The sequence below is a fragment of the Halichoerus grypus genome, chromosome 11 (genome assembly GCF_964656455.1).
Source record: "Halichoerus grypus chromosome 11, mHalGry1.hap1.1, whole genome shotgun sequence".
NCBI lineage: Eukaryota > Metazoa > Chordata > Mammalia > Carnivora > Phocidae > Halichoerus > Halichoerus grypus.
Window position 1 is genome coordinate 73,762,738 of NC_135722.1, and position 22,766 is coordinate 73,785,503.

General features: G+C 37.0%; 1 protein-coding gene across 4 annotated transcripts in view; it reads left to right on the forward strand.

Annotated features, from left to right (window-relative positions):
* DEUP1 (deuterosome assembly protein 1) overlaps positions 1 to 22,766 on the forward strand; it is an 81,881-nt gene that overhangs the window by 52,073 nt on the left and 7,042 nt on the right. For all 4 annotated transcript variants that reach the window (XM_078058682.1, XM_078058683.1, XM_078058684.1 and 1 more), the window contains 5 exons: positions 439 to 636; positions 2,849 to 2,935; positions 10,898 to 10,921; positions 13,960 to 14,156; positions 20,312 to 20,426. In XM_078058682.1, coding sequence (XP_077914808.1) covers positions 439 to 636; positions 2,849 to 2,935; positions 10,898 to 10,921; positions 13,960 to 14,156; positions 20,312 to 20,426 — 621 coding nt within the window. The remainder of the gene's footprint in view (positions 1 to 438; positions 637 to 2,848; positions 2,936 to 10,897; positions 10,922 to 13,959; positions 14,157 to 20,311; positions 20,427 to 22,766) is intronic.

The following is a 22,766-nucleotide window of genomic DNA, read 5'->3' on the forward strand; positions in this document are numbered from 1 at the left end:
AAGAAACTTTTGGAGGTAATGGGTATGATTATTATATTGATTGTGGTGATAGTAACATGAGTGTATGTCCAAATTCACCAAACTGTCTACGATAATTACGTGCAGTTTTTGTATACTAATTATCCCTCAGTTATGCTGGGAGGTAAGTGCTTGATAATATTTTCTTCACCTTCCTGTCAAAGTAGTTATCAAAGTAGCATCAGTAGTAAGTGACGATTTGCATCCAATAGAAAATAGAAGTGAGAAATGGAATTTTGAATTTGAAAGGAAAAAAGTTAAATGAGTCATTTATTTTAAGTATCTGTTTTTAATTCAACATTGATCGGAAAAGGAGGGTAAAGTGGGGCCTGCCAAAGGACAGGAAGACTGAACACAAGCTTTAAGCTGCTTGATAAATAAAAAGATTTGTTAATATTTGCCGGAATGTCTCTGCTGCAGATAAGAAGCCAACTCTATCAGGAGGAAGAGTACCATGGCTCTGAGCAGGAAAGAATGAGGAACGAAATCTCTGACCTAACAGAGGAGCTTCATCAGAAGGAGATCACTATAGCAACTATCATGAAGAAAGCTGCCCTTCTGGAAAGACAGTTAAAAATGGAGTTAGAAATAAAAGAAAAAATGTTAGCAAAACAACAGGTACGCAAGCGGGCAGGACAGCCCTTGTCCGGGTCACTGTCTTGCCCAGTGCAGACCGTGGTTTTCCTCGATGACCAGCAAAGCACTGCATTTCTCAGTGTTCAGTCTGAGACTAGCCTCACAGAAATGCTTGCTGGAGCCACATAAAGCCTTTACAAAATAATGCAAAGTGTCATCAAAACAGAACGAGGGCAAAAGTGACGACACAAGATAATTGCATTAAATCTCATCCTAACATTTCCTTGTGACCCATATTTTGATCACCTCCCACAGTATGCTCTAGTCAAAGATTTGTTCTTGAATTTGTGTCCTGTAGTTCCATTAATATTTTTGTCTTTAAAAAAAAAAAAGCCTCTATTCCAGCTTTTTGTGGATACTTCTCACCCCAATTTTATGTATTTATTTTGGGATTTTTTTTTTAAGATTTTATTTATTTGAGAGAGAGAGAGCATGAGAGCGGGTTGAGGGGCAGAGGGAGAAGCAGGCTCCCCGCTGAGCAAGGAACCTGATGTGGGGCTCCATCCCAAAACTCCAGGATCATGACCTGAGCAGAAAGCAGATGCTTAACCGACTGAGCCACCCAGGCACCCCATATCTTGGGGTTTTAAAAAAGGATGTTGAAACATGAAAATTAGTCCATATTTACTGAACATTGACTCAATGTACAGCATGGTTCATGGTAAACAAACAGCAATTATACCATTCTGCTGTTAAAATCCTGCAAGTAACTTCAAAGTCCTCCCTCCCTTCCTTTTTTCCTCCTTCCTCCCTTCCTTTCTTCCTATTTCTTTTGAAATTCCCTCAATCCCTCACTCATCATCAAATTGGTGACCTGTTATCTGTTTTTGTTTTTTTTTCTCCAAATCGAGAGGCTTTGAGAGCACCATTCTATAACTTTCTAGGCATTTGAGGGTCACTTCACCAAAAAGATGGCTATTTAAACCCTGTGTATTATAAAAACGAGAGTCAGCCTTTGTCCAGTTATAAACCTTAAACTGTGATTAATTTGTACAGTACACAGGAACACAGCATAGAGGGGATAATAGCATAGGCTGTACCTGTGTAGGAAAAGAGACTTTTTTTTAAAGATTTTACTTATTTATTTGACAGAGAGAGACACAGCGAGAGACGGAACACAAGCAGGGGGAGTGGGAGAGGGAGAAGCAGGCTTCCTGCTGAGCAGGAGCCCGATGCGGGGCTCGATCCCAGGACCCTGGGATTGTGACCTGAGCCAAAGGCAGACGCTTAACCACTCACCCACCCAGGCGCCCCTCAGAAAAGATATTGAGAGGTGTTAGCAGTGATCTGGGGAGTTGGATTATGGATGATTCTTATTTTCATCTTTATATTTTTCTATGTTTTTAGATTTTTGTTAAGGAGAATATATTTTATAATCTATGAAAGTAAATCATTTCAAGGGAAGTGTTTTATATAGAAATGAGGCCTATATGATAAAAGAGCAGATACTATGTCTAAGTACTGTCAAATAGAAGAAATCAGGGAAAAATAAATACATTAGACGAAATGAAATAGTCACCAAAAAGAAAGAGGGTAGCTTGGCAGACATATTAGAAAGAACAAAATTAAATATAAAAGTTACATTTGCATATTGTAAAAATTAATTAGGTAGTGAAGAACTCCATGGGCAGTGTTATTGGAGCGTTTTTTTTTTAAATTGTGATTTTTCAGGGCGCCTGGGTGGCTCAGTCGTTAAGCGTCTGCCTTCGGCTCAGGTCATGATCCCAGGGTCCTGGGATCGAGCCCCGCATCGGGCTCCCTGCTCAGCGGGAAGCCTGCTTCTCCCTCTCTCACTCCCACTGCTTGTGTTCCGTCTCTCACTGTGTCTCTCTCTGTCAAATAAATAAATAAAATCTTTAAAAAATAAAAATAAGTTGTGATTTTTCTGGTGCTTATTTGCATACAATAGAAAATAGAAGTGAGAAATGGAATTTTAGAATTGGAAAGAAAAAAGTAAATGAGTTGTTATTGTCAGTATGTGTTTTTAATTTAGCACTGATCAGGAAAGGAGGGTTAAGTGAGGGCTGCCAAAGAGAGAACTGAATGCAAATACTGATTTAGGATGATCATGCCTAATCAGTGTTTCTCTTCACTACACTTAGAAAACATTTAGGTTAATAAAATTAATTTTAATACAATTGTGAGCTTTTATTATGTATTTTACACTCACTTTTACCTACCGATCTGCTTTCAGGTCTCAGATATGAGATATAAAGCTGTCCAAAAGGAAAACACACACCTGAAAGGAATGATGGGAGATTTAGACCCCGGACGGTACATGGTAATAACGCTGAAATCATTCAGTAAATCGAACCGAGAGATTACAGAGTTAGTCAGGATTTACCCAGACCTTATTTACTAAGCATTTCCTGTGTGTCAGGCAGGCAGGGGTTGGGCGGCAAATTATCTTGCACTTGGATTAAACTTAATTTTTATCCTCAGCCTAGAACATTTGAATTTCGAGTTTTCTCCTTTGCTCTTTTCTTGGATTGGGCTAAATTCTGATCGTTTCCTCCAACATGCTACGTGCTTGCTTTTGCTCCTGCTGTTATCTCTGAAATCCTGCATCTTACATGGCCTGACTCACATGTCAGCCTTACCCTTGATGAAGCCACCCCTGAAACCCCAGTCAGAGTGAACTGGTCCATCCACACTTGGTTTGTATTTTGGTCTCACTTGTTTGGTAGCCTGTCACTTCCCGACTGGATGGTGAACAGGGACCACGTTTTATTCATGTTTGTCGCACCAGCACCTCAAAATGTCAGGGGTATAGTAAGTGTTCACTGGATGTTGATTGAATATAAGGGAGGATGAACAAATGAATGACTGAGGATTGACCTTGTGGTTTGAACCACTGGCTCTATAGATTAACACAGGGCAGCTAAAACAGGCTCTGTGCCTTTCATTTCCCTAGCTCAATATAGCCCTTGAAGGTGGGTTTTTATATGTAGATAGGAGAACTTTTATTTATCAAACTAAGGAAATACCATTGTTACTTCTTTAGCATTTATTTGCTCTGAGAGAAAATTCTAAAATAAAATAATGTCCCTGCCATTGAGAGAATGGAGAGGATAAAAGATGAGCATGGGTGGCCAGTTCAGTTTCCTCAGCTATGACATGAGGAAGTTGGAGTAGGGGTTCTCCATGATGCTGTATTTCTGTGAGAGTAGGTTCTCGTTCCCATAATGGTAAGTGTTCTAGCATCAGAGAGTTAGAAGCATTCTTCAAGCATTCTGCCTTCTTTGGCCCTGGTGACAGATTCTGTGATCGGAGGACAGATGGATAAAAAGGAAAGTATATATGGTTTCCCTATCTGTTACATAAAATCTGTGTGACATTTAGGACTCTTATTTCTAAAGGCTTGACACACAAAAATTTAAATTGGGTCCTGCCCCCATGAGTATCTTTTTTTTCCCTCTCACAAAATGGTTTTTGTGTTATTTTTTTTTTTATTTCAAACTAAATGTTTTTCGGTGTGAATTCTGCGTCATCACAGCCCACACTGAGCCTGCTTCACACTGGCTTGGATAGGCATTTGGCTTTCTTCATTGATTTGTTTTTTTCAAGAAATAAAACACATAAAGATATGTAAAGAAGAAGCTAATTATCCCACTGCTATCTCCAATCCCAGGTTGGACTCCAGAGATATCCAGTGCTAACAAACTAGTGTGTAGCCTTCTGTAACTTTTTTCTGGCTTGTGCACACATATAGAAGGGATGAGCTGAGCGTCCCTTTACAGAAATAAGTGTATAATAAGTACATTATTCTCAACTGCTTTTTAACTATATATCATGGACATCTCTAGAAGACAGGAGGAAAACATCTTTTTTTCCCTCATTTCTTAGGAAAATCAATATATACTCATGTAGAATATATAGAATTTTTAATAAATTGCATCACAACTTACACTAGTGATTTTCATGCAGTCTCTTTTTTCTTGCTTTTCCCTTTCTCCTTTGCTCTGTTTCTCTACCCCCCTTATACCCCATCTACCAGATAACACAGGTTAACTATTCAGTATGTGTCATTTTGTACTTTTTCATATCTATGAACTCGTGTGTGTGTGAATATATATACACATAGGTATGTAGTCATATACCTATTTTGGGGTTTTAACTTTTTTAAAAATTGGATTACATTATACACACTTTTCTGTGTTTTGTTTTTGTTCACTCAGCAATATCCTTTGCAAATCCTTACAAATCAACTTGTTTAGGTCTATTTCATTTTGTATAATGGCTTAATAATAACCCATGATGTAAATGTATTAAAATTTATTCAACTGTTTTTCAGAACCAATTCATTTGAAATTAATTCAAGTCTTTCTAGATTTTTGCACAAATAAATAATACTGTAAAAAACATCCTCATACATATATCTTGGAACAGCTTCCTAAGAATGGAATTGCTGGGGGCATCTAGGTGGCTCAGTCGGTTAAGCGTCCAACTCTTGATTTTGGCTCAGGTCATGATCTCAGGGTCGTGAGATCGAGCCCCGGGATCTGCGCTGGGCATGGAACCTGCTTAAGATTCTCTCCCTCTGCCTGCCCGCCCTCTCTCTCCCTTTATAAAAAAAAAAAAAAAAGGAATTGCTGAATGAAAACATATGCGTTTTTTTAAGATTTATTTGTTGGAGAGAGCACACAGGCAGGAGGGGCTGAGGGAGAGAGGATCTGAAGCAGACTCCGTGCTGAGCATGGAGCCCCTTGTGAGGCTTGATCCCATGACGGAGATCGCAAAGAGCTAAAACTGAGAATCGGATGCTTAACCAACTGCACCACCCAGGTGCCCCTGAATGCTTTAATTTTAAAACATTTGTTGTCAGATCATATTTCTCCCGTCTCTGTATGTGCGCACCTTTTTCTTTCCTCCTTAGCAGCAAGAGGTTTTATTACTCTTTTAGATTTTTGTCAGTCTGATGGGTGTAAAGTGATTTCTCAGTAGTACTTTAATTTCTACTTCCCTGGCTACAGTGAGTATATTTTTGTATATTTATTGGCAGTGGACTATGAATTATATTCTTTGCTCATTTTTCTATTAGGATGTTTTTTTCTTGTCAGTTTACAACAGCAATTTCCTAAATTTATTGCCTATAATTCTATTTATATCTTTTTACCATACAAAAAGTTTTCAACTTTTGTCAGGGCACCTGGGTAGCTCAGTTGTTTAAACATCTGCCTTTGGCTCAGGTCGTGATCTCGGGGTCCTGGGATCGAGCCCCCCATCAGGCTCCCTGCTTGGTGGGAGCCTGCTTTTCCCGCTGCTTCTACCTACTATTCCCCCTGCTTGTGCACTCTCTCTCTCTGTCAAATAAATAAATAAAACCTTAAAAAAACACTTCCATCTGTCAGACACATGTATCTGTTTACAGCTTCTGAATTTTCTTCCTGGAATAACACGGTTTTTCCAACTTCTTGACAGTATACACTGTTTGTTAGAGTGTCTTCAATGAATTTTACATTTTTTCATCTAAGTCTTTAATCCATTTGAATTATAATTTTACATATGATATAAAACAAAAACCCAATTTAAATTTTTATATGAAAGTTAAGTTCAATTTATCCAGTTTCTCCAGATAATTTCCTGTTGGGTTTTATTTGGAATCAAAATAAATTTACATATAATTTTGAAAGAACTGACACTTTTGGGATGCCTGAGTGGCTCCGTCGGTTAAGCGTCTGCCTTCGGCTCAGGTCATGATCCCAGGGTCCTGACCCTGCATTGGGCTCCTTGCTCAGTGGGGAACCTGCTTCTCCCTCTGCCTGCCGCTCCCCCTGCTTGTGCTCGCTGTCTGTCTCTCTTTCTCTCTCTCTGTGACAAATAAATAAAATCTTAAAAAATAAAAAGAATTGACACTTTTATAATAGTAAGTTTTCTCAGTCCAGGAATATGACATGGCTTTCCATTTCTTCATATCTCAGTTTATGCTCTTCAATAAGATCTTACAATTTTCTTTGTATAGGTTCTGTGCCTTCTTTTTAAAATTTATGCTTAGGTGTTTCATAATTCTTGTCACTATTATAAGTGGAATATTTTCCTCTTTCCATATAAGAACTTATTGCTAATATAGTAAAAAAGCCAGACTGTCTTTTAATTCTAGTGGGCATTTTATTAGGGGTTCTTAGGGTTTTTTGAGATATACAGTCATTTTAACAAAAATAGATAACTTCAACTCTTTTTTTCTACTGTTCATATCAGTTATTTTTTGCCATACTGCATTTGCTTAAACCAAGAGAATATGAAATAATAAGAGTGATTACTGACAAAACTGTCTAATTTCTGACTTTAGATGAAATTGTTTTAGAGTTTTACTGTTTAGAATAATATTTGTTCTTGGATTATGGCTTTAATTCTTTTTATTCCTAGTATACTCAGAGTCTTTAAGATTTGCTGCTGGCTTTTATCAAATACCTTTACAGCATAGATGACACCATGTGGGTTTTGTCTGTTGATTTGTTGATGTATAATAGACTATGGTTGACACATTTCCTGATACTGACCCATCGTTGAATTTTTGGAATAAACTTTCTTGGTCATTGTATTCATTTGCTTGGGCTGCCATAACAAAGTACCACAAACCAGGTAACTTAGAACAATAGAAACTTCTTGTCATACAGTTCTGGAAATAGAAGCCCCAAATCAAGGTGTCAACAGGACCACGCTGCCTCTGAAACCTGTAGAGGATGGTTCTTCCTCACCTCTTGATAGCTTCTAGTGATTTGCCAGCCATCTTTGGCAATCCATGGCTTATAGATACATCATTCCTGTCCTCTGTCTTCACAAGGCATCCTCCTTGTATCTGTCTTCACACAGCCTTTCTCTGTTTCTCCATATCATCTTCCCACCATGCGTGTCCTTCTCTGTGTCCAAATTTCCCCTAATATTTATAGAATACCTGTCGTATTGGATTAGGGCCCCCTCTAGTGATCTCACTTTCACTTGATTGCCTACGTAAAGATCCTTTTTCCAAATAAGGCCATGTCCTGAGGTACTAGGAGTTAGGACTTCAACATATCTTCTTTTTGGTGGGGGGACAAAATTCAACCCCAGTCTTACTTTAACAATTTTGACATATTCCTGGATTCTATGTGACAATAGTTTCAATACTTTCTAAATAATTTCTAAGTAAAATATCTTCTCCCCTTCTGTAGGTTGCCTCTTCACTCTCTTGATTGTTTCTTTTGTTGTGCAAGAACCTTTTTAGTTTGATGTAGGCCCACTTGTCTACTTTTGCTTTTGTTGCCTGTGCTTTGGTGTCATATACAACAAATCATTGCCAGAACCAATATCAAGTGTCTGTTGCCCATCTGTTTTCTTCTAGTTTCACAGTTTCAGGTCTGATATGTCAGTCTTTAATCCATTTCAAGTTAATTTTTTTATGAGTGGTAGAAGATAGAGGTCTAGTGTCATTCTTTCACCTGTGAATATCCAGTTTTCCCAACATTTATTGAAGAGACTATCCTTTCCTCACTGTGTGTTCTTGGTGCTTTTATTAAAGATTAGTTGACTATACTGTGTGGGTTTATTTCTGGGCTCCCTATTCGGTTCTCTGTCTATTGCATGCCACAGTCACCACAGAATGTTTTCATTCATTCATTCATTCATTCATTCTGTAAATATTTATTGATTATGCCTACTGTGTATCTGGCAGTATGTGAGCGTTGTGAATAAGTCAGACAAGATCCTTGAATTCGTGAAACTTAGTAGAAGGAGACCATATATTACCAGATATAGACAGTTACCTGGATAATTACACTAGAGAGTGGTAGGAAAGCTCAGAATTCAGGGACCCTGATAGGGGTTACCTAACCCTGTCTTGGGAGCAATAAAAGGCATCTGGGGAGCAGTCAACCAGACAGATTGGTGGGAAAGAATCATGGTGAGAGAATAGAATGTACAAAGACCAGGGATGAGAAAGATTCAGGGAAACTGGGAGAACTGTGTAATAGCAAAGAGCTGCTACTGATTCATTTAGTGTTTATCACATACATGCCTTATAATCTGCTGAATACTTTACATATATCAGTGTCTATCTATATCCTTATAATGAGTATATGGTGGTTGGGTGTGACGATCTCATTTCACAGAAAAAGGAATGAAATCTTTAAGTTTTTAGGCAACTTGCCCAAGATCACATAGGTTGTAAGTTAGTTTGAATAACTCCAAATGCATGATACTAACTGTTATAATATCCTGTGGTTCTCTGTTTCTTCTGTTTTATTCACTGGCTTCTCACCCTCCTGTACCTGCCTCTACTCGTTCCCCAAATGTTGCTGTTGACTTTTGTTTCTCTGGCAGTATGCTCCCCCTTAGAGGCTAGATCCATCAACCACTCCAGGTTACTTCCTCTGCAGTACCCAGTGGCTTCCAAGCTCTCTCCACTTCTCATACACGACGTGCTTTTCTAACATAACCTTTCCTTGTGTTATCCTTCCTTTCAAGAACATGTGCTCAGTTTCCAATAGGAAGTCAGAACTCTTCATATTCCATTGCTTCTTTAATCTGGCTCTCCCACTTTGTTTCCCTTTAGTGACCTACACAAATCCTCTGCTAGAGCTAGGCCTGTCTTAGCCTCATCTGTGTATGTGATGGTCCTTTCTCATGCCCTTTCTTGCTTCCAGGCCTTCACACGTGCTTTCCTTCTAGCTAAAAATTCCCTTTTCCTACTTCACGTAGCCATGCCCTATTAATGTTTCAGGTAACTCAGCATAAATTTTACATGTCATACAAAATCTTCTTTGATTTTCCTCTGCTCTGTTAAGTGTCTGTCCTTGAAACCATCATAACATCCATCATAGTACAATGGTAAAATTGCCTATATCTTGTCAGCTACCCAACCCCTACCCAGTACGCTCATTGAGGGCAGTTATGGTCCTAGTTTACCATTGTAGCCAAGCACTTAGTACAGTGCCTGAATGCAGGAGGCAGTGAAAAAATATTTTGTTAGATGAGTGAATGAACAAAATGAAAATATTTTGTTAGTGAGTGAGTGAGGGAATGAGTGAATGAATCCATTATATGCCCTCCACCTGAATGCTTTCCTTTCCTTAACAAAGTAAAGACATAGTTGTACTTTATAAATCCTACCAGTCCCTTCAGACCTAGATTAAATTATATCTCTTCCATGAATTCATCTTCAATTACTCTAGGCTCCATTTACTTCTTCTTTGACTTTCTTTAACAGGTATAACAATTTAGCATCAAGTTTTGAATTGTCTTCTTTTATTTTCTAATTGTTTTTGTATGTCTTGTCTCATCAGTCATAGACTCCTTGAGGGAAGAAGTGTACTATATTTTATACTTCTTCATACAGGGTTTGGTATAGGGTAAGGCTCGAATACTTGTGGATTTGTGGGTCTCACCTGTAGTGTAAGAGGCATGAATAAATTTTCATGGAAATTATTGCTCACGTCATTAAAGAGATTGCCAGAGCCTTGTTTTATCTCACCTACATGATCTTAGTCCAGTAGTTGTTGCCATTCGTTGATTCAGAAAACATTTGAGTTCAACTTGGTGTAACATAATTTAATACATAATTACACTTTATATGAGTCACTATTTTTTCATACATGTTAATTTCGTCTACTCAGTTTTATTGTATTTTCCGTGAAGGCAGGGTCACTTTTTCATACTTGATCACCTCTGTAGCACTCAGCACATATATATATGTATGTACAGTGTGTATTTGTTTAAAGATTGGTTAATTGGATATCATAAAATGGAATGCCACTGATGAATGGCCCTCAGTGTGATGCCTTATTAAAATAGTATTTAATCGCATACACTTTATGTAGGATTGTAATTCATATAGAAAGTTGACTTTATAATTGCTCCCTTTTACTTTTTGTACGTGAAGGTTTGGCATTGACTTTGATAATTTAAATAGTCAAGCCACTCCCCAAAGTGAAAGATCTCAAGTGTCTATTGAATTAAAAAAAGAGCAAATATAACTCGTTGTTCTTTAAGAGTATGCAATCTATTATGTGACTTATCTAGCATTCATTATTTGAAAGATTTCACATTAAAGAAAACTCTTATCTGTTATGTGTTAAAATCCCATGAGATAGTTAATTCTTTCTGAAATAATTGGAATGGATAAATAAACATGGAATTAAAGAATGGGCACTGAAATTTTACCTCAAGCAATAAGAAACAAAATGTTTACATCATTATTTTTAGGTTTTCTGAAATATGTGGTATTTGGATAATATTCAAACAATAATTATTTGTTTTTCCTTCCTAGACAAGCGAAATAACTGATATTAAGGTAGGTCATTTCAAAATCACTAGAACTTCGTGAATTTTCTGCTTGACTAACTTTGAAGCACCCTGCTTACTCACACTTAGGGAAAGAAAGTTTTAAAAAGGCCCTCCCCCAGAGGTAGGAGTAAGAGTGGGTCCTGCACTCGGTTATTACCCGTTGCATGCTTGGGGCTGTGGCAGCTCGCATTTTCCTCGGCAGAATCCGCTGATGAGACTAACCACCTGGTATGTAAGTTCTCCTCAGGTCTCATGAGCTGCTTAAAATAGCAACAGAAGTAGCTCTGAAGAAGATGTTTTCCTGGATTTGTGCAAGAACGATTACATAAAGACAAGTGTGAGGAGTTGACCTTTATTCTCCTCCTGGGTAGCTATTGAAAAAATCAAGTTTATCATGATAGTTTTTTGTGATTCCATATTACCTTAGACCCATAAGTATATTTAGTAAATTTTCCTTCATTTAAGAAAGGTATCATAAAATCAGACTTAATCAGAACTCAGAATTTATGGTAATTTTTAACTAATTTGCCCTTCACTATCCATAAAGTTTGCCAAATAAAATATTAACCTAAAAAATTAGTACCCTCACAAGTATCTAATCCATCCATTTACGTATTAAAAATTAATATACTAACCATAAAACATGATTAAAGCTGGTCCTTCTGTAGAAATACTTTCTTAGCCTATTATTGTTGAATATACATGAATTTAAAAGAAAAAGTGTATATATAAAGTACTATTCAAACACCTCAGTAACTCAACTGGCCTCATGTCAAAGCATGTAGGCACTAGGAGGTTTTGCCTTTTCAAGAATGAAGCAATGGGTTAAAACTACAAACCCCTAAAATTTGGGGGAAAAATTTGGAATAATAGGCCTATAAAATAAGCCATCAGAAATACAGAGATAGAATTTAATCAGTGCCTATTTTCACATGATAACATCTAGTGGAGGATTATTTCCTGAAATTACTAGAAAAATATTTAAAAGAAACATGAAATGAGAAAGCCCCAAAATGTTGTCAAGGAAAATAGAATATGCTTTTAAATATAAATCATGTAAATACATCACCTATGTAATTTTTTCAGGTCATGCTCACAACACTTATTTAATTATGGTGCATGTAGAAAATTATGGAGTCTTTAAAAAATTATTCCTCTCATTCTTAATTACTTTAAACCAACACTGGGCCAAAAAGAATCACAGATGAAATCTAATTTTATAGAAAAAGCTTAAATAAAGTTATAACTGAGCAGCAGACCATCAAGAATTATATATTTTGATGAATAGATTATTTTTTTTAGGAGTAAAATTTTGGATCTTTTCCATGACCTTTCTTGGCCAGATCTGCTCAAATGAGTATTTTCCTTATGAAGGGCAAAATTTTATAAGACCACCTCCTTTATATGTATTGCAAATCTGCTCTCATTTTATAATAACCAATCCTTGCTCTTGTAGCGCATAGTACAGATTACTCTTTTATCTGCACTGGTGTATCTCAAATGAGCAAATGTGAAGGCATACTTAAAGGCAAGGGCCTACCAAGCAGAGAAATACCGTCAAAGGTCCTTCTTTTCCAAAGGGCACCTTGATACATAGCTGTATAAACACATAACCCTTCCTGTATTGTTTTGGGGGAATTTGCCCTCCTGGAGAATTTTCTTTCATTCTACAGATTCATGAGCTTCTATAACACATTAGGCAGTAAACAGAAAATGTAGTAAGCAGGCTTGGCCTTGGAAGCAAAAAAATAAAACAAATAGGTAAACATTTTTAATACCTAATATATATACATTTCTACACTTATTTGTCAATCCTGATACTAATACGATAGTATATGAATAATTTAGAACGTGCAGTTTCGTCAAAAAAAATTGTAATGACTTATGGGGTGCCTAGCCCATGAAATGTCTTCCATGTCAAAGCCTTTTATTTAGAAACTTCAAAATAGAAGTTCTAAGCCATTTTCATCTATAGTCTTAATGAGCTTTTAACCACAGAAGTTTGGAGCTTCAAAAATGATACTTTATCCATGTTACGCTTTTTGTGCTAGAAGCGTATTGTTAGAAGTATTGTTGAATCAGCAACTACATGACTCATAGATACCTACATCATAGGACCAGAAAGGACTATGTAGACTCATTTAAAGCATTTTCATGAGTTTTCTTGTGAGAATATATCCTGTTTTTTAAAACTTTGCGAGAAGAAAAGTTTAGATTCTCCCTAAGAAACTTCTTACAGCATTTAATTCAAAAAGCATCAGAAATCTTTGTTCTTGCTCTAAACCACTCATTTTGTGATTTAAACATGTTTCACATTCTCTTCTTAAGACACATTAAAAATTGGGCGGCACATACCAGATAGTAAAACTTCATCATGGAGCCACACTCCTCAAAACTGTGGTACTGGCACCATCTCAGCTGTGAGATCTTTAGAATGGTCCAGAAGCAGACTCTTTAGAATGGTCCAGAAGCAGACTCTTTAGAATGGTCCGGAAGCAGACTCTTTAGAATGGTCCGGAAGCAGACTCTTTAGAATGGTCCAGAAGCAGACTCTTTAAAATGGTCCAGAAGCAGACTCTAGTCTATATGGATTTTGTATATAATTTGTTGCATCACCCAACAGTGGGGAATCAGTATATGATTTTCTATAATGACGTGTTATTGTCCTCAGAGAAAAAGTCTTTCAAAATTGAAATGTATGTTAATTCTGGTTCCGTTATTAACACCAGAAGGCATACCCTATAAACATGAAAACTCTTTAATCCAGCCGATCTGTTCTAGATACAGAGAATGCTAATGCGTACGTGAGCACGGACACTAGTGTATGCATTGCTTTTCTTGTGAAGTGTTCAGTGGCACCTGTCACTGAGTATCTGTATTGTGAGGAAGTGAGAGCGGGAAGGGGCTTTAGGAGGTACACAGGAGTAGAGCTGTATCTTTGGACTCCAGTGGAAGACCCCTTCCAACAGACATGTCTAAATGCACAGAAAATATGCATCACTTATAAGGAACAGTTTTTCAGTGATTTTTTTTTTTATTCTCTAGAGTATGGACTTTACTAACAGAGAACATTCAACGCATACATCTATTAACAAACTGGAATATGAGAATGAAAGGCTCCGAAATGATCTTGCAAAACTTCATGCCAATGGCAAATCAGCATGGGCTAACCAAAATGCCTATGAGGAAATGGGACTGTACACCTATCAAAACCAAATAAAAATGGAAAAACATGAAGATAGGTATGTTAACTCCCTTATATGAGGACACAAATGTTTGCACATTTAATGGAAATGTATTTTGAAACAATTCAAAATAGAATTTTATAAACTTGCTCTTCAGTTGTTTAAATTTTATTTTACAGTGAGAATGCGTAGTATAGACCTGTTGTTTTATATGAAATTCTGTGCTATCGATAGCTTTCGAAATCTAACAGGGAAATGGGTAGTGTTAGAGTGAATTTTCGTCACTTCAGACCCTTCTTAGACACTGATGTGGCAACAGAATATACAAGCAAATATTTTTTAATGTCATAAGAAAAACTAGATTTTCATATGTTACATATATTGTTCAAAGTAGAAATATAGGACAATGTCACTTCCGAGTTAACTTCAAAACACAGTCTTTATACCGACGCTCCTGCAGCAGCCACAAAGCGGTGGTCACTTCCTCGGGGAAGAACTGGGCAAGGGGTGAGAGGTTTCCTCTGAGTGAAGAGAGGCGTGTGGAGAATTAATATCTGCTATCCACATGATCCCCTTTTAAAGTGTCTTAGTTCAAAATTTAAGTAAATATGTCAACTCTAAAATCAGACTAATTTATTCAACTTTAATAAAATATTTATGGAATCAAATCTGTCTCTGGAGACTTTTCACTCTTTTTCAAGACTTGGAAAATTCTCAGCAAAATAAACAAGTTTCTTTTCTAGCAGGACAGCTCTGAGTCATTAATATGCTAATGTACCTTGTGAGGTTCAAGAAGGGATGTGGTGTGCAACACTCCTCAAACTTATTCAATATCAGATTTATTGACATTTCGTGGTGCCGCGAAATGGTAAATTGATAGGACCCAACTTCAGTACAACTTTTGCTCAAGAACTCATAATACTTAGCAGGAAAGCCTTGCATACTGTTTTCATATAACGTAATATTTACAACCTTGGGAAATTTACTTAACCTTTGTGATCCTCAATTTCCCATTGATAAATAGGGATAATAATTACAAGGTTTTTTTGTGAGAATTAGAGAAGAACACATAGTTCCATGTAAACCACATATTTCCATAAATGTTAGCTATTCTTACTGATATTATTATTACTAACAAAATTTTTAGCATTTATAATAATATGAATACTTCTTCAACAACTCACAGTGCCTAAAAAGTCGGTGTTGATGGCCAAATGGCTGAATCTGACATTTCCTCAGAGATAGTCCTGTGGAGGAGGGGTGATGCCAGGCTCATCTTTATAACTAAGCATGCCCAGTTCTACAGGCAGCTGAATCTGTAAATCCATGGGACATACCAAAAAATATGTTCAACATTCTTGCGGATGTCGTGTGTGTCTCTCCTACCTGTATCACCTCAGCCCTGTGTTAGAGGATATGTCCTAACCCGATGCAAGAAACAGCCAGCATTCAAAAGTGCTAAATTAATAACCTTTCTTCAAGTAGTTCAGGAAGGAAATGAGGGCAGGCTGGCTGCTACCCTAAAAGACAACTGATGGGAGCATTCTGGCCGGGGCTGGGGGGGTGGGGTGCGGATGGAACAGGTCACTGAGGCAGAGCCATGGGCCAGCCCTCCGGTGAATGTGCTCATGCCTGCTGGCCAGTAGAACCGAAAATCTGTCCAAAACGGGGCTCATTTTGATTGTGGCATAGAAGTATTTTTCCTAATATAGAATAAACCCTTCTCAAAGTGCTTCCCTACTCTACAGATTTATTTCTCCGTGGGTCAAATCACGAACCCATGTATACGGTTTTTTCCTGTCAAGAGAAAAGCAGGCCCCTAAAGATATGATAAAGGGTCTTCCCGTGGATGTTAGTCAGGACTGGCCTGTACTGAGCCCCCATTAGGGGCAGAACATTGTTTCCTATTCTTGCTTGTTGGGAATAACTTTGAAAGCCTTAAGCCTTAGATGAAGGTACCAGGAGTTGTTATTTAAAAGGCAGTTACTCTGCCTTTTATTATTTTTAAAAAGTAATTTTATTGTTTGGATTGCCCCCTCTTTTCTTTGTTGGGCGGCACAGAATGTGTTAAAAGCACCTAACAAAAACAAGACCGTAGGGGACACAGAAAGCAACACAAGAGGTAAAATGCTCAGCAGGAGATTATCTTAATAAGCAGTTTGGACTACTATCCCCGCTGCAGAGCCTTGTGTCCTGCCAGTCTCATCTGTTGAAAGTTTCATTAAATTTGTTTTAATGCCTTGTCTGATTTCAGTGTTCTCCAGTGACCTGATTTTTAAAAGAAACAGCATTTCAAATGTTCTGAATAAATTATTACCATGTAGAACCCGCTATGGGGAAAGTGTTGTTGAGTTGCAAGGACAGCGGGCTCAGCAGTGGAGGGCTGTAAAGTACATGTCTATTAATTTTAGCAAGTGAAAAATGAAATGTTCCTTCTTTCCCTCGCACAGCTCAGTGAAGCCAAATAGTAAAAGCTATATATATTCGTTAGGCATAAAAATCATCGGAAAATACGGAGTCATATTTACATAGCAATGGCTAATGCAGTGAGGTCTCATTAAACTATTTTAGAAAGGAGAAAGCTTTTAGGTAAAATTATATGAAGACAGTGTTCCACAAACATGTTTTTTAAGACTTTATTTATTTGTCAGAGAGAGAGAGCACAAGCAGGGGGAGTGGCAGGCAGAGGGAGAAGCAGGACCCCAACTGAGCAAGGGAGCCCGATGCAGGGCTCGATCCCAGGATCCTGGGATCATGACCTGAGCCGAAGGCAGACGCTTTAACAGACTGAGCCACCCAGGTGCCCCCCCACAAAATTTTCGAGTCTAACTTTTAGCCACTTCCTCCTTTTAGCTGAGGAAGATTCGCATAATACATTTTTATTTTTAAATTTTATTTAAATTCTATTAATTAACATATAGTGTATTATTAGTTTCAGCAGAGTTCAGGGGTTCATCAGTTGCATACAACACCCAGTGCTCATCACATCACATGCCCTCCCCAACGCGCATCACCCAGTTACCCCATCCCTCCACCCACCACCCCTCGCGCAACCCTCAGTTTATTTCCTATGGTTAAGAGTCTCTTATGGTTTGTCTCCCTCTCTGATTTCGTCTTATTTTCTTTTTCCCTCCCTTCCCCTGTGATCCTCTGTTTTGTTTTTTAAATTCCAATATGAGTGAAATCATATGATAATTGTCTTTCTCTGATTAACTTATTTCACATAATACATTTTTAAATAATCTTTTATCCACTCGGAAGTAAACCAATTTTTGTTGTTGTTTCATTCCTATTAGAAGTAATAAGTTCTTCATGCTCATCCACTTAAAATGCAAAGCATTTTAGGATATTCCAACAGATTTGCTTTCCGATAAGAAAGTTATTCAGCACTTAAAAAAAAATTATGAGTAAGACGTAATTGAATTTGGTGAGAATGTATTGAATATTTTTAAAGTTTTTAAAAGTTAGAGTTTTGAAGTTTAAGGATAATTTACAAGCTAATTTGGAATAGTGGTATCCAGAGCAATTAAATTTTAATGACAACTCAATTTTGTAATAAATGGGGTTTCATCTCTATATATGATACATACGTAAAAGTCAATGTATGGTTTTAAAGGTTACATCATGTACTGGAGAGAGCTTAGTGATCACAGATATTAATCATTAAAATTGCTTCAAATCTAGTTTAATAAATAAAAAGATTCTAATACTAAGAAAACCACGAAGTCGGTAGGTTTGTCATAACTACTCTCACAGAATCCCTCGTCAAGGAATGAATAGTCATCTAGAAGCAAAAAAAGTAAGTTGAGAAAATTTTGTACCAAGGTGTTACCGAATAAGGAGCAAAACATAGCAGGCTAAAGAGTTGTGGGCCAGGGAGAATGAGGAGTTCATAGACCAGGGAGCATCACATGGAGTGTTAGAAGGTGAGGCTGGAAGCAGGCAAATTAGCACTTGTGAAAGGATCCTGTTCCATGCTGAGGACATTATCTTGTAGCCCAGGGAAAATTAACAGAGGGCCAGGAATGGACGTACAGTCAGACAACTCTGAAAACTGCAGACAATTGACTCCAAGGTCTCAAGGGGGCAGAGTTCTGCTCCCAGCAACAACTGGGTCCTGCCCTCCTGGCTGAAGTAGGCAGAGGCCTTGGACGAGGGCCTGTGGAAAAGCTAACTGAAAAGACCAGCTTGTGAGAGGGAAATAAAAGTCTTTGGAAATAACCTTTAAGATAGCTTTTAAATTGATAGACTGAGCATTTTTTGCAAAGTGGTTTTATGAAGTATTTGAATAGCTGCATTCTAGAAGAAGAACTTTTCAGATATAAAGACGATTTAAAGCAAAAGGATTTTACTCCATAATGGAGTCTTCCCTTTCAATCTTTACATTTTATGACTCTTACAGTAAAAAGCATGTTCATATATAAGTTTTAAGAATTAACACAACTGTATCGATACATCCAAAGCAAAATGGATAGTTGAGATAATTCTGTAGAAAATTCAGGACAAATAATACTTTCCCTGAAATCTTTGTATAATTGAGATTACAAGGAGATATATATTTCTTGAGTCCCTTCTATAATTATCTTATGTTTTCCCACTGTGCTTTGAAGTATAGGTGGTAGCCTCACTCAGGTTAAAAGGTTTAGCTGGAGACTCTATGCACATGTACTCTGCAATTGTTGCAATTCTATCTGAATTGTGGGATGTTTCATCTTAACGTGCACATCATAAAACATGTTATTTCAGTTTAATTTGCTGTTCTGTTTCCCTGGTAATTATGGTTTGGAAGAACGGATTTAAAAAAAGATATATTTCAAGATAAGTAAAAATGGAAAACATGTTGTGTTTGTTTTTATGTCCTAATTTACAGATGTCTCGCTTAACTTTTATTGTTATTTGTATGCATCACTTTGAAAATGTTTACATAATAGGAAACAAGCCTGTACAGATAGATAGTCTTTGGATAAGAACAGAGAACAATAATGTGAATTTTTTGGAGCTGCGTGAAATTAAAATATGAAGGCTTTGAAAATGGTAAATCAATACCTGTGGAGAATTTGAATAATCAGTAAAAATGAATAAATAATTTTAAGTTGAAGGGATTCTTATGTTTTCGTGGGCTTTGATGATTTTGATTAAATTTCAACCCCAATTTCATGAATTAATGTTCAGAAAGACATTTATTTAGTCCCAAATAGCTCATCCTGTTAGGACGTTTTTATATAAAATTTTACTGGAAATTGGTTCGGGTTTTTGTTTTGTTATTCATTTGTTTAGTCAGCATACCAAAATTTAAAATCTCACTGGTATTTTATTCAGTCTCATCTTCTACCTTATATTTTAGCACACACAACCAATTCTGTACTATACCTTTCATCCCAGCTGTGGAGTTCAATTCTCCCAACAACCCATTTTTTATCAATGAAAAAATTAAAGTCACAGAAAGATACAGTTTCCTGCTCAAGGTCAGTGGCATACAACTACTAAGTGTGGAAGAGTTTAGCAGATGATATAAATTGAAGAAATGTTACAAATTTTTTTTTTAAAGATTTTATTTATTTGAGAGAGAGTGAGAGAGAAAATGCATGAGCAGGAGGAGGGGCAGAGGAAGAAGCAGGCTTCCCGCGAAGCAGGGAGCCCGATGCGAGGCTCGATCCCATAACCCTGGGATCATGACCTGAGCCGAAGGCAGATGCTTAACCTACTGAGCCACCTAGGCGCCCCAAAATGTTACAAATTATTAAGCCCTATAGGAATTAGAATTGTTGTACAAGGACTTGTTCTAGCATAAAAAAAAAAAAGCATAATTCTTTTAAGAAAGGCAGCAAGGTTAAGTGAAATAGAGAATACAAAAAGAGGATTATTTAGAATTGTCAAGGGCAGCAGTGTGAGCTGTTTTGAGATTCTTCCCAAATTGGTATCATGTTATTTAATTAAATGGCAAAGAGACCTGAAAGTAAAACACAGAAAGGGATACAATATAGGCAATAAGAGTAGAAGAATATTTTTAACAACTACCAAGTTTCCTGTTCACTTTAATCATTAGAAATGACTCATCTGGAAGATGATTTTCAAAGAGACACCGAGATAAGAAGCCCAGAGCTTTTGTCCTGCTTCCCCCCTTGTTAGACAACAGAGAAATTTAAATCCTTAGCTGCATGAACAAGCCGTGTCCTTGGTAGCGGTAAACGAGGACCATCCTTCTCTCCTAGACTTAGCCAAGATCGTGAGCCAAACCGAAGTGTGACGCCTCCACTACCACCTTTGCCATTTCAGACCAAAGAAATGACAAGTCCCCTGGCTAGTGACGACGAAGTGTTCCCACTGGTGAGTTGCTAGTTGTTGGTTAATTTTTTCCTTGAGGGAGGGATTACTCTTACACTGATACCTATATACTGATGTACACAGAGTGGTTAAAAATATATATATATATTGCTCCTTGGATAGGACTCCAAGGTGGGTCTGTGGGTCATTTGGCCCTGCCTTTCCATAGAAGGAAAAGAGATCCATAATGTTGCACGAAGTATTTCAATCTATGGCTATTCACTTCCAGTGCAGGTGATGCTTTTTAAAAATTGGTGATGCTTTTTAAAAATCCAAGTGCTTAGGACTCATCCCTAGACACTCCGTGAGCCCTCAGTGATCTGCCTATTTTAGAGAGCTACAAGTGATATTTTATGCCTGTTTAAAAAAAAAAAAAAAACAACTTTTTTATTCACTCTGACATACATACAGAAATATGTGCAGATCAGAACTGGACAGCGGGATGAATTATCACAAAGGGAGCATCAGGTAACTAGCACGCAGGTAATAAGCAGAACGTTGGTGGCACTCTGGAAGCACCTCTCACATCCCCTTCCAGTCACTTCTTCCACTTGCTCCCAAGGTAACCACTATCCTGACCTTTAATGTCATGAATTAGTTGCGGCCATTTGTAAATTTTATGTAAATGGTATCATACTATATGTGTTCTTTGTGTCTGGCTTCTTTTGCTCAACATTATTTCTGAGGTTCACCATCCACATTGTTTTATATGGCTGTAGTTGGTCCATTTTTCTTCTCTATAGTATTCCATAGTATGAGACTACAATTTATCCATTTTACTGTTGGCAGGCATTTGACTTATTTCCTGCTTGAGAATATTACAAATAATACTGTTAAACACATTCTTACATGTGTCTTTTGGTGCACATGTGTACACATTTCCATTGGGTATATTCCCAAGAGTGGAATTGCTAGGTCATGGGATATGCACAGGGTCAGCTTTAGGCGGTAATGCCAAACTGTGTTCCTAACTGTTTGAGCCAGTTAACACCCCAAGAAGAGTGTTCTTCTTGTTATATATTCTTTCCAACACTTGGTATTATTGGTCTTTTAATTTTAGCTTTCCTGGTCAGTGTGTAGTAACTTCCTGTTGTGGTCTTAATTATGTATCTGGTGAATAAAGCTGAGCAACTTTTCATGTATTTATTGGCCGTTTTCATATTCTCCTTTGTAAAGTGTCTGTTCAATTTCCTTGCCTAACTTTCTATTGGATTGTCTTTATTCTCATCTATTTGTAGGAGTTCTTTATATATTCTGGATATAAGCCCTTTGTTGATTATGTATATGGCAAATATCTTCTCCCACTCTTACTTGCCTCCTCACTTAATAGTATCTTTTGGTAACCAGAAGTTCCTAATTTTAATACAGTCAAACTTATGAATCTTTTTCTCTATAGTTAACATTTTTGGTATCCTATTTAAAACTTGGCCTGTCCCAAAGTTATAAAAATATTATCCTATGTTATCTTCTAGAACCTTTGGCTCTTTACCTTTCATATTTACATTTACACCTGGAATCAATTTTTGCGTATGGTGCAAGGTAGTATTCTCAAACCGTTTTCCCATGAAAATATTCAGTTGAATTTGCACATGTGTTCCAGTCCTGTAGATTCTATTGAATTTTTTATATACAGAATCAAAATAATGACGGTTTGTTTTCTACTTTCATATCTTTGTACCTTTTTATTTTCTTTTTCTTGCTTTATTATCCTAAGGCCTCCTATAAATGTTGAGTAAGAGAAGTGGTATAAGCAGTATCCTTCTCACATTCTTAATTGCAAAGAGAAAGTTTTCAATATTCCACCATTGTGTCTGATATTTACTATAGGTATTTTGTAGATTCCTTTGAAAAGATTAAGGAAATTCCCTTTTATCCCTGATTGCTAACTTTGCTCATTAATTAATATGGAATTTTATCAGATGCTTTTACTGCCTCTTTTGAAACGACCAAAAGAAAAGAAAATAAATGACCACATAATTTTTCTCTTTTGCTTGGTTAATGTGATGTTTTTTCTTGTTAACTCAACTTTGAATTCTTGGAATAAACTCCACTTGATAACTGCATTTGATCTGTTCATATTGGCTTAGAATTTTGCTTTGTGTTCACTAGAGAAATTAGCCTGTAATGTTCCTTTGCTGTCCTTGTCAAGCTTTGGTATCAGATTATGCTGACCTCATAAAACAGGTGGGAAAGTTTCTTAATTTCATATTCTTCTGTTTCTTCATTTTCCTTGACTCTCTGCATTGGTTTCTATGCATAAAAGCGCCACCTCTCCCTGTCTTAAGAAAGTGGTCTCATGTAGGTTAATTTCAGTCTTACATTTTTCAGTTCTTAAATTTTCAT